We start from the raw sequence: 12690 nt of genomic DNA, 5'->3' as shown, positions 1-12690 counted from the left end.
TATATTAGGAAAGAAATCTTATTAACCAGCCCTAGTTTCTCAGGCTTGGCACTACTGATATTTTCTGCAAGATAAGTCTCTGCTGTGGGGCTGGCCTGTGCACTGTTAGATATTTAGCAGCATCCCTGACCTCTACCCAGTAGATGCCAGCGTCCCTACCCTCGATCATGACAACCAGAATTGTCCCTAGACACTGCCAGATGTCCCCTGGGGGGTAAAACTGTCCCCAGTGGAGAACTACTGTACTAAGACAGGATTCTAGCTCTTTATAGCAAAGACAGTTATCTGGAAATAAATCAGTTTCCCTGCAAATAGGCTGATGTGTTGCCCCTTCCACATAGTTAGCATTTTAGAACTGCAAAGCGGGTGACAATGTTTTCCCTTTTCTGAACACGGGGTCAGAAAACCAAGAACAGGGAATCCTTCACCTGCACATCATGCATGCTCTCTCAGTGATCAGATTTCTAACTTCCTAAGGAAGGGAGACAGGGTAACAGGAGAGCACAGTTCCTGAGCATTCCAGAAAGTGATTAACTTTTATGTTTAGGAAGAGGCACGTTTTCGAAGTCCTGGAGGCTGTTCCATCTTGTACAAACACGTCCTCCGAAATACTGCAAAATTTGCATACTAAGGCGGACTTTCCTTATAAAAAGACTTGCATGCCATGTCAACAGGTCAGGCCCCAATCCGGTTCCTCTTCTCTCATACCTTCCCCAGATGGGGCCTGGAAATAAATAACCCAGGAGGACCAAGGGGCCCTCCAGGGCCCAACAGTCCAGTGTTCTTGGAAAACCTGGCTCAGCCTGTGACCAAGAATGTTGTTTCAACCAAGATGTCCCCATGTAAATTGCCTGTGGTCAACCCAGGCAGGCATCTCCCTTTCCCACGTAGTGGAGTACTGACCACAGTACTGACCACAGCCAAGAGGATGCAAGGGCCACTGCCCTCCCCAGGCAAAGGGAGCTGCCTCCCTTTACAAATCATTTCACAGCGGGCAGAGGAAATGAGTCACTTGGCAAAGGGCCTCCTTGTGCAATGCTTTGCTCCAGAAAGGTATCCAGCCCCTGTGAGGCCCCGGCTTCTGGAAGCAAGCAGAGGATGGGAAAGGAGCCGGAATGCATCACTTCCAAAATGCAAAGAGTGAGGGGCACTGCTGTGCAGCCACCGTACAGATGAGCGGGTACATACAGCCTTTATTAGATGCCCAGACGCCGATCAGCCCAGATCCCTGCATGTTCTTTTTTACTTCTAAGCAGACCCTGTCAAGCCGTGGGCACTTGGCTTGATCACTCCCCGGATCAAAGTTAAATTAAATTACGCGACAAGCTTCTTTTCAGAGCAATAGGCACGCACAGACTGACTCACCTTCCAGAAGCTATCCACTTTGCCGTACACAAGGGACTGGTTCTGCCTCTTGATTTCGTTAATGTGGTGGATATCGCTGGAGTTCAGGTGCTGCTCGACCACGAACCCCAGGAAGCTGTTGTCTGGGGTGTGAGCTGGTGTGGAAAGGATGGGACAGGGCAGTTAGGATTCAATCAGCAAGAAGGAACACCAACGATTACAAACGTCATGTAAGCTGTCTCAAACATATTTAAAGGTTTTCACTTCACCCTGTTCTCTTACCTGGGAGGAGCGAGGGGTGGCCTGCTCCCACCCAGCCCCAGCTCAACCTTCACGGAGAACAATCCTCTCCAGGATGGATTAACCCAAGCCCAACCCTGCTTGTTTCAGTGGAAAGTCCATCTGTTTAAAATCCATTCAGCTGGGTTCTCCCCTCCTTCCTGTTTCCTCAGCCCAAGGCTACTGTCTCCCTCGTCCAGGTTTTACCAACTAGTGGCCAGAAATCTGTAGGGAGCAGGGCTGAATCCATGGTCCTCAATAGGGTCAGTGGACCCTGCTGCTCTCATCTACTCCAGCTGTGTGTTCACCATCCAGTAGGGCACAAGGGGATTTGGGGGGCAAAACCAAGCAACATCACCCCAACCCTGCACCTCCTCCAAGAATCACTCACTAATGACAGATGTAATTCTGGGGCTGTGTACTGAGCGGATGGATGGGACGAAGACAGAATAAAAGGTGAAGCTCAAGGGGAGGGGAAGCCCCCCCAAAAGCCAACCACCCTAAGGAAGCGTGTCTAGTCTCCAGGGTACACGACTCTGGAAGAGAAGAGGCATTTTCCTTTGGATTGCTCCTTGTTTGAGTTCTAAACTTCTCTACTTTAACACTCGACCGAGGGAGAAAGCAAGCCCATACCCTTCTCAAACATTTGTCTCTTGTGCCTATCATTTTAAAAAGGAATTTCACCAGAAAGCCACAATCAGAAAATGAGTCTCTCTCGAGGAAACACAGACCCTCCTCTCCTAAGCAGTCATCTGACCAGAGAAATCTGCTTTGCAGGAGATGACCAAGCCTGCAGAGGCCTCACAGTATGAAATGAAGCAACTGCTCGGCTTGGCTCTGACCTTAATAGAACGACTAAAAATAACTTAAGTGGAGAGAGACTGGATATTCAGTGAAGTCCACACAGTGCCGCCCATGCCCTACTCATTCACCGGTGGGTGGTCGACAATGGACAACCAGAGGAAGCTGGTTCCTGTGTCTTGTTTTGGTTTTCTCAGGACTCTCCCAGGTGGGAAGCAGGGACAGAAGCCCTTAAAGATGCTCTAGGGATCTGAAGGCCCGGGCCCCACGCATGCACCCACAGGAAGATGAACCGGGAAGCCAGGTGGAGAGCCGTGAGCTGTGGACGTGAAGGAGATGCCTAAATACTCGTGATCACCATCCCGTCTCCCAGGCTGCTGCCTAATGGGGGTGACAGATGAGGAGATAATAGGGTTGTGTCTGCAGAGTCGTGTGTGGTCTGGCCAATCTGTTATTTCATTTCGGCGTTTTTGAACAAGTGCCCAGAGGCAATGGCAATGGCTGCAATTGGCTGGAAAGTAAATTACTGAATAAGTTCTACTGACAACAAGAGGCAATGGTTGCTTTCATTTTTTCCTTTTGAAGGAGATGGCAGGAAGGGGGTCTGAAGGGGTCTGGGGGAGGGGAAGAGAGTCTGCGTGCATTTAAAATGTCGATAAGGCAGCTCAAGAAATCTCTTTTTAAAACTTATGATTCGTCATAGAAATTCTGAAATAGAATCAGACACTTTAAACTCTGAAATCGTGGTTTTATCTTCAGAAAATTTATGTGGTGACTAAAGCTCCATGCTTTAGACACTCGTTTCTGCAGTTCAGTTATCCAGTCTCTAGGTGGGCCTGTCTTAAAAAAGGAAATAATCTAGTATCTAAAACACCTAACAGGTTAGAAAGATACATCATATACTAAGGTATGTTCAAAAATAAAATGATCATCAAGACCCAAAAAAGAAAAAAAAAAACCTCATATCTGTTTATATTTTTGTGTCCAAGGTTCCCCACAGCTTGAACAATGAGAGCGAGAGGCAGTAAATAATCTACTCAAAAAACTTGTGGGGTGGGACTTCCCTGGTGGTCCAGTAGCTAAGGCTCTGCACTCCCAATGCAGGGGGCCTGGGTTCGATCCCTGGTGAGGGAACTAGATTCCGCATGCTGCAACTAAGACCCTGCGTGGAAGGAAGGAGGGAGGGAAGGAAGGAGGGAGGGAAGGAGGGAGGGAGGGAGGGAGGGAATGAGGGAGGCAGGGAGGGAAGGAGAGAGGCAAGGAGGGAGGGAGGGAGAGAGAGAGGGAGGGAGGGGGGAGGGAGGGAGGGAGGGAGGGAGGGGGGAGGGAGGGAGGGGGGAGGGAGGGAGGGGGGGAGGGGGGAGGGGGGAGGGAGGGAGGGGGAGGGAGGGAGGGAGGGAGGGAGGGGGGAGGGAGGGAGGGAGGGAGGGGGGAGGGAGGGAGGGATAAATAAATAATAAAAAACTTGTGGGGAATGGTGAGGTTTTACCATTTTATGAGTATCATTTGGTACTAAATTGACTATTTGGACACTGTATGAGGAATAAATTACACCTACAAGCTCTCCTCTAAGTTTTCATCTACACACCTTATTTCAACTCCTCTCTCTCGTCTGCAGTACTAAACTTGGGGATCGACAACCTGCAGGACCCGTTTAAGAAGCTCAGGTGCGACTTAGGTTAAAAATAGAGGTAGCACTTAGAAATGCACTGCCACATTTCAAGAGCAGCAGGCAGACCAGCCATGTCTCTTCCCAGGCCACACAGGACCCTGACTGTCTATAACATGAGGGGATGCTCAGTTGAGACTCGTCCGGCAGGTGATTCGCAAGTACTCCCAGAGCAGGCGTGTATTGCTTCCAAGGAGCCGGCCAGCAGCTGGGTGCCTTCCTGGTGTCATCCCCATCACGAGCCCTGGTCTGAACACAAGTCTTCCTAAAGTTGCTTATAATAAACCAAAAGCCGAAAGTACAGGCTGATGGATCTGAAAGGACCTTTCTGTGGAGATCTACCCTCAGGCCAAGCTTTGTCTTTTGCTTTGCCTTCAGATGGGAACACAGACTTCAGCTGTGGGAACGGTATTCAAAGGGAAGGTATTTACATTTCAAGGTAAATCAAAGAAATCCCATCATAAACGAGACACAGGAAATCTTGTACTTTTGGAAATCACTCCAACCCAGGCGGTAAACAAATGTGATTTTTTTTTTTAAATAACTGACAATCTGAGTGCTTTATAGTGACCATTTCATTATATCTTCATGACAACCTTATAACATGTTTGTACAGATGAGAAAAGAGAGAGTTACTTAAACTACCCAAGTTGACATGCCAGGAAATGGCAATGTTGGGATTCAGAGCCAGACCAGCTGTTTACAGAGCCCAAGCTCCTTAAAGCACTTTAATATACAGCTTCAGAGTCCAGATATTTTATTTTCTGGACTCTGTGAACCAGAGTGGTAAACATGCTTTGGAGGAGAATAATATTGTAAGGTAGACCAAAATACACATAAAAGACTACTTTAAAAATATATACAGAGAGAGAGAGAGAGAGAGAGAGAGAGAGAGAGAGAGAGAGAGAGAGAGAGAGAGAGAGAGAGAGAGAGAGAGAGAGAGGGAGGGAGGGAGGGAGGGGGAGGGGGAGGGGGAGGGAGGAGGGGAGGGAGGGGGGAGAGGGAGGGGAGGGAGGGGAGGGGGAGGGGAGGGAGGGGGAGGGGGAGGGGAGGGGAGGGAGGGGAGGGAGGGAGGGAGGGGAGGGGAGGGAGGAGGGAGGGGGAGGGGAGGGAGGAGGGAGGGGGAGGGGGAGAGACTTTCCTCAGCTTGAGCTACTTATATGTATGTGGAAGTAAGCTGATTTTTTCTACGTGGTACAAACTGGAAGGGATTTCCTCAACATTAGTAATGATCTTTAAAGAATTTTAGGACATTTTTTTCTTATTAAGAAAAGCATTATTTTAAGTACTTGGAAAGCACCTATTCACAAATGATTACAAACCAAATCAGGTTGGTGAGTTTCCTGAGCTGACTCCTGCAATGACTTCTTTGAAGAATTACTGTTAGTTTAGATGGAATAGTTCATTCAGGGACAAACATTTTAGAGCACTCTTTCTATGAACCACATTTATATGCTAGGTATTGAGGAACTACAACATAAAGATGAGTTTCTGCCTTCATGGAGCTTACCGACTACTTAGTAAATTAGGTATACACTATATCTACCAAGCAGTTATAATGTCCTCGTTTGAAATGTAATTCACAACTTTTATTAAGTCAAACTGAACCTTCTTTCAACAGCATAAATTCTCCTAGGTCTGATTTTTCAACCAGTGAGTTCTAAACATCTCTTAAGAAGTACAAAATTCCTTCCAGCAGATGTCTGCCAGCCCTGCAGTGTTGGGGACCCCCATGCCACCTAGTCACCAAGGGCAGAAACTGCAGGGCCAGCTGGGCTCCCTCTGCAGCCTCACAGCCATCCAATTCACCAAGTCCAGGGGATGTCAGCTTCTCAGAAGCCATCTCCTCCTTCTCTCCTGTTCACCTTTTCTAGCTCTGACCTCACCAAATCTTGTCAAAACTTCAACAGATAAGTTTTTCTTTAAATAGAAACGGTTTTCCTGGTTATAATAGAAACACATCCTCAGTGTATAACTTTTTTCAGACAATAAAGACAGCAGAAGGAGAGAATGATGTCACCCATCATCTTACCACCTAGAAATAACCACTATTAGGCTCCTTTTTTCTAGACTCATGGATCCTTTCTAATCCTCAAACCAAAGTTGGGTCTTACAAAATTGGATCTTTTGTGAATTTCTTTTTTCTCTTACAGCAAGTGCTACAGGTATCTTTCTGGGTAATAACCATAGCTCATCACTACTTCTTAAAGCAGCACAATACCTCAGCGCCTAGACTGAGGATGGAATGCCCACGGCTCTGTTCTGCCAGCATCACTTAGTGGAACTAACTGCACTTCCCACACCAGCCATGCAATTGTGTTCCATTCGGGTGGCTTGAACCGGTGCCAGTCTTGACCCCTTATCTCCCCCACTCCCCATGCCTCCAAGGATGGACACATGATCCACAGGACTTGACTCGACCAAGGCTCACTTGAAAGATGGGTTTACCATCCAAGTCCCGCCTATCACAGTTGCTCCATGATGCGCGCGCTGCTTTTGGAGTCGACATCTTGCTGCTACGGTTACTAAGCTGGCAGGGTAGAAGTCCAGAGCTGCAGATGTTATCTCCGTGCCCCTGTGAGGAGAGCCTGCCTGAGAATGACGCTAATCCAGAGACATGCAGAGCCGAGATAGGGAGAGGGTAAAGAGACCCTCCAAGCCCTGAATCCAGCTCTGCCTTAAGCCGGTTTTCACAATTCCCAGTGACAAGAGCCAACAAACCCTTGTGACCAAGCCAATTCGACTGAAATCCTGTCTAATACACCCTACCACTTTAGGATGTTTCCAATTCTTGACTATCTAAATCAATGACTATCGAATATCACTGCACCCGCATAAACTCTGCAGTGGATTTCCGAGTAGTCTCCACACCTCCAGCCTTGCCCCTTCGTCCCGTTCTCACTGCCTCCTAACTCCAGTCCATCCTTTGCGTTGCCTGACAAATATGTGACTATGGCAGTTTCCTGCAGAAAAGCTTCACTTCCCTCAGGGGGAAGCAGCGCCCAAGTACACCTGTCATTCCAGGTCACCCTTCCACGGATGTCTCTTCTTCACGACCTACCCGGGGTTTTTAATGCCATGTTTTTCCATCTTATCTCATGCTGGCATGTGTCTGGCATGTCTATCACTTCCTCCTGCCTTTAAGTCTCAGCTCTCATCGCCTCCTAGTTGAAGGGTTCCCTGACTCCCTAAGACTGAGGTGAGTACCCTTCTTCTGCTCTCTTAGACCACGAAGAGTTAGAGTCCTTATCACACATCACTGTCTCCACTTATGACTATATGCTCCTTGAGGACTGAGCCATGTTTTAGTGCCTCCGACTTCCAGGAGCCCAGAGCATAGTAGGAACTGAGGAAATATTTTTTGAATGAACGGCTGATTAAGTCAATGATGAATGCTTCATTACCTGGTGTGACTGACTTTGTAGGCAGAGCTCTATTACTAGGCAGCAGAGGTCACGCCTGAATTACTTCCAGCAGCATGTTCTTTGCACACAAGCTCCCAAACCAAAGCCCATTCTTCTCAGGATTCATCATTAGCTAAGGAAGCTCACCACTCTACCCTAGAACCTAGCTCAGGCCTAGTATAGTACAGATGTTCAATAAATATTTATTAAATAGATAAATGAACATATCTTTTTATCTAGGTCACAAAGTAGATTTGGGAAGAAGGGAAACAAATCAGTGATCTAGGCTTTTAAAATTCTAACATCACAGGTTTCTCAGTATCATCATTCATTCCACATTCGGCACATTTACTGAGCACTTACTATGAGCCAGGCAACAACTTAGGAGTTAAGGATATACCAGTGAACAAGATAAGCATGGATGAAGCTCCCCTCATGGAGCTTATATTCAGCCAGGGAGGAAGACAGTAAACAAATAAAATAATTTAGTTTTGTACATTAAAAAAATAAATACACACAATTTGGTGACCAATATTGAACTCTCATTAATGATGTCATGCTGAAACATCTAAGGATTAAGTGTTCTTTTATGCATAAAAGGAAAAAAAAATGGATTGATGGATGGAGAGAAGATAGACATATAGATGGATAGGTCATAGAATAAAGCAAACTGTTAACTGTGGAGTCTAGGCTTTGGGTTTCTATTTTACATTTCTTTCCATTTTTGTATATTTCAAAAATTTCATAACAAAACAGGGAAGAATACTGGCTGCTGTCACTCACGGCACTCACAATTTTGATGCTGACTCTGGTGATGACGAAACCTACATGACAGAAAAAAACTCTACTGAAAAATAGCTACATCACACAAGTAGCCATCTGATTTTAAAACGTGCACACAGTGATGCTTTGCTTCAAATTTCATCAAACTTGATTTTGTTTCCCAAATGGTAGTGATGCTAGGCTCTTTGAGAGACAGGAGGCTGGGATACAGGCTAGGGAAACTATTATGTACAGCTGAGTTGAAAAGATGAGCATCTGAATTGTTGACAGAAGGCACACCAGAGTAAATTTTTCAAGTGTCAAAAAGCAATTTAGAAGGGAATGGACCCCTTAGAAGAACATTTCTCCTGGAGGCTGAGTCTCAGACTGAAGGAATTACAAGGCTGATCCTGTTACTCACTGGTCAGCACAGATGTAAAAGGCAAGAGCCCTCCCGGTCCAAGTGAAAGGCCAAAAACGCTGTTTGAATCAAAAATAGCTCCTTTGCTTGTCAGGCCCTGAAAATAAAGTCGTACATGGAAGCCATGGATCCTCAGCTGAAGCCAACATGTTTGTCACTCGCATGAAAGGGAACTGGCTTGTTTCTAAAATTCCTGTTTCGTCAGGCAAAATTTTTGGTCTACAAGCCACTATCCCCATCTGATCACGCAAATAAACATGGATGCAAACCCCAAGTCCTTGGAGAAACTCAAAGAGTTAGAATGTCAATGACAACGACCACCAGTATGATTTGAACAACTCTTGAAAACCCAACCATGTGAATCACTTCTGTGGGAAGACAAGGGAGAGTAACATGAGTTCACTGGCTTCAAGAAGCTTCTGTACTCTTAGATTTTTTTTTAATTGAAGTATAGTTGATTTATAATGTTGTGTTAATTTCTGCTGTACAGCCAAGTGATTCAGTTTATACACACGTGCGTGCACACACACACACACTTTTTTTTTTTTTTTTTGCAGTACGTGGGCCTCTCACTGTTGTGGCCTCTCCCGTTGCGGAGCACAGGCTCCGGATGCACAGGCTCCGCGGCCATGGCTCACGGGCCCAGCCGCTCCGCGGCACGTGGGATCCTCCCGGACCAGGGCACAAACCCGTGTCCCCTGCATCAGCAGGCGGACTCTCAACCACTGTGCCACCAGAGAAGCTCCATTTTTTTTAATATTCTTTTCCATTATGGTTTATCACAGGATATTGAATATAGTTCCCTGTGCTACAGTGTAATCTTAGATTTGTACATTTCTTACCCTTCCCTACATTGTTGCATGGACTAAAAATAGAACAGGCATTATTGTTCAATTTAATTTAATTCAATCGATAAGTATTTTCTGAATGCCTACTATGTGCCAGATATTCTTCAAGGTATGGGAGTCTCAGCAATGAACAACACAGACAAAACTCCTACTAATACTATCCTCAGATTCCAGCAGAGAAAAAAAGAAAATAAACAAAAGTCCGTGAAGCATAAATGCTAAGTGATAATACAATTATAGAGGAAAAGAAAGCAGGGAAGGGGTATAAGAAGTTGGGGGAGAAAGGAGCTGCATTTAAAAAAGGTAGGGGTGTCAGGGTTAGTCTCACTGAAGTGACATCTGAGTTAAAGACCTGAAGGAGGGGATATGGAAGTCTAAGGAAACAATGTCCTGGAGGATGGAACTGATGCAAAGGTCCTCGGGTAGGAGTGTGCCTGGCCCATCCAAACAACAGTAAGGAGGCTAGAGAGTAGTGAGCAACAGGACACGTAGTAAGAGATGAGGCTGGGGTGGGGGGTAGCGGGGCCAGACCACTCCAGGCCTTGAGGCAACTGGGGTGACTCATCTTCCCCTACAGTGAGAGGCTACGTCATTGTGGGCACAGGAGTGTCATGATGTTACTTACATTTTCATTAACTCCATTCTGTGACTGGGTCTACTTTGTTCTTTATTCTTTTTTTTTTTTTGCGGTACGCGGGCCTCTCACTGCTGTGGCCTCTCCCGTTGCGGAGCACAGGCTCCGGACGTGCAGGCTCAGCGGCCATGGCTCACGGGCCCAGCTGCTCCGCGGCATGTGGGATCTTCCCGGACCGGGGCACGAACCCGTGTCCCCTGCATCGGCAGGCGGACTCTCAACCACTGCGCCACCAGGGAAGCCCCTGTACTTTCTTCTTAATTCAACCAATATTTATCACCAGTGATGTTACAACTTCAGGGACTGAGGACTCAGCAGTGATGATGCTCATGGAAATCGCAAAGTGGCATCTGGGCAGGCACACAGGTGTGGGGTGGGGGAGGGGAAAGGAGCAGAAGCCCGAGGCTCAGGGAGGGAAGGCTTTCTGGAGGACAGGACACCTCCCTGGAGGGTGAGCAGGGGGGACGTGGGGAGCGAGGGACCCGGTTTCCAGACAAAGGAACAGCACATGCAATGGCCTGGCTGTCAGAGAGAACTTGGCACCCTGGGAGACCTAGAAGCCTACACAGGAGACAGCACCACATCAGAGGCCAGATGGTACAACAAATGCAAAGGGGTTGGAGGTGGAACAGGGAGGCTCTAATGCCTCCAGAATCCCCAATCTGTCCCTCACTCAACTCTGTCGCAGCTCCCAAATTTCTACATGTATCGAGAAACGCTGAGCATCTCCCAGCCCGGATTATAATTACACAACATGAGCCACCCAGAAGGCAAGTTCTCAAAAGGACTAAAAAAATTACTTAAGTAAAAATAAACCAGTACAAACAGACTTTGCTTCGAAAATAGGACATGTTCTATTACAGTGACATGAACAGTGAGGTTGCTAAACAGACTAATAAGCGCTACGGAAACTTTTCAACGACAGGAGGTAGATATAAGCCTGAGATGCAGCTTGCCTGAAACTAGGAATGGGGAATCTGGTAATCACTGCTTTTGCTACTTTCAGCCACAGTCTTCAGGGCAAGAGAGAAAACAACTCAATTAGATGAAGATGTTTTCCCACGACTGATGAAGTTGTGAAAGAGGGTGTCAGGCAGATAATTAGAACTATTCAAATACGGGATAATTCAAGGTGCAAGACACCAACTTCAGGGGGTTTATTTTCTCTTGTAAATGGTACAGGCAGATGTCTTCTCTATTTGATTTTTCTGTGTGGGCAGATTCCTTTCATTCCTTTACTGGGGTACGATGCACCTTGTTTGGGACTGAGAAAAATAAGAGAATACCCGATTTTTTCTAAACTCCTTCAGGAGTTTAGAAAAAGAAGTACGCACAGCAGATTAAAGGCTGTTGACGGAAATAATGCCTAAATATAGGGTCAAGTCCCTGGCAAGCCCAGAAAAAGCAAGAATTAATTCTCAACAAGAATTAGCAAAAGTACCCCAAATAAATACAAAGTCCACTTGATAGACTATATAAAACAGCCTTGGAAACAATGGTTTGAAAAGTTGAACCTCGAAAATATTTTTTGACATAGTAAATGGAAAAATAGCAGATATAAAATTTTAGTATGCGTGTTATAACTATGCAAAAATACACCCCTGAAAAAGATAATAATGCTCACATTAGGATATGGGAGCCTTTTTCCCTGGGGAGGCTGTCCCTGTTTTTATAATAGGGTTATTATTATTTTTTAATTTGATTGGAAAGATGGAAGTCATTTAAATAGAGACTTCAAGAGAAAAATAAAATTTTGCTATAAGGGTGATATGAAGGCAGCAAAGGTGGTGAAGAATCATGGTGGCACCTTCAGAGACCAGCAGACTGTCTGGTGAGGTCGGGGAGGCCAGGGGAGGGCCGTGGTAAGGGAGAGAAGGCAGGGGGCCCGAGAGCTATGCTATGGAATTTGGAACTGACCCCACGGGCAAAGGGAAGGCACTATGGTTTTTGAGGAGGAATAGTTTGGTCCATGCTGAGCTTTTCAGAGCTGGCTCTGGGGCAGGAGGAGGGTCTCAGTGCCCAGCTCAGAAGCGACACTAGAGTATTGACAAAAGGGAAAAAGAACAAGAGGCCTGCCCTGACGGAGGAAGAACTGCACTTCTCAGCTCAGCTTCCTGGGAAAAAAGCGATCTTTGATCGCTCAGAGATCTAGTTAAATGTCCTTACTGTTGTCTGACCACTCGGTTGGTCCCTATAGAAGCTGCTTAGGAAGGTGCTGGGAACAGTCTGTGCTGACACACAAAAATGCCCAAATGCAAACAGAATACACAGAGAGGATAGTTCTAGTGAAATTCTGAGATTTGGGGCAGAACAGTGAAGAAAAAAAAAAAGCCAGGCTTTTCAGCTTGTAGAAATTCTACCAACTTAGTGAGGAAATGAGTTAGAGGGGAAATACAAGCAGCCTTAAAGTGAGAAGTGCTCTCTGAATATTCAAGAGCATCGACCTGGTCACGAGCATCCGTCTCACTTCCCTACCCCTAAACATGCTTCAGGAACAGTGTGGGTGCCTTCTTCTCTTTCCTTATCCT

General features: G+C 46.3%; 1 protein-coding gene across 1 annotated transcript in view; it reads right to left on the bottom strand.

Annotated features, from left to right (window-relative positions):
• Positions 1-12690, bottom strand: part of MGAT5 (alpha-1,6-mannosylglycoprotein 6-beta-N-acetylglucosaminyltransferase) — a gene marked incomplete at its 3' end in the record, with an annotated part of 361158 nt that overhangs the window by 92762 nt on the left and 255706 nt on the right. Inside the window, exon 12 of the mRNA XM_082840634.1 lies at positions 1366-1499. Coding sequence (XP_082696760.1) covers positions 1366-1499 — 134 coding nt within the window. The remainder of the gene's footprint in view (positions 1-1365; positions 1500-12690) is intronic.

Source organism: Leucopleurus acutus, assembly GCF_964270905.1.
Source record: "Leucopleurus acutus genome assembly, chromosome: 6".
NCBI lineage: Eukaryota > Metazoa > Chordata > Mammalia > Artiodactyla > Delphinidae > Leucopleurus > Leucopleurus acutus.
The sequence above is the reverse complement of the archived record's forward strand: the minus strand, read 5'-3'. Positions and strand labels throughout refer to the sequence as shown.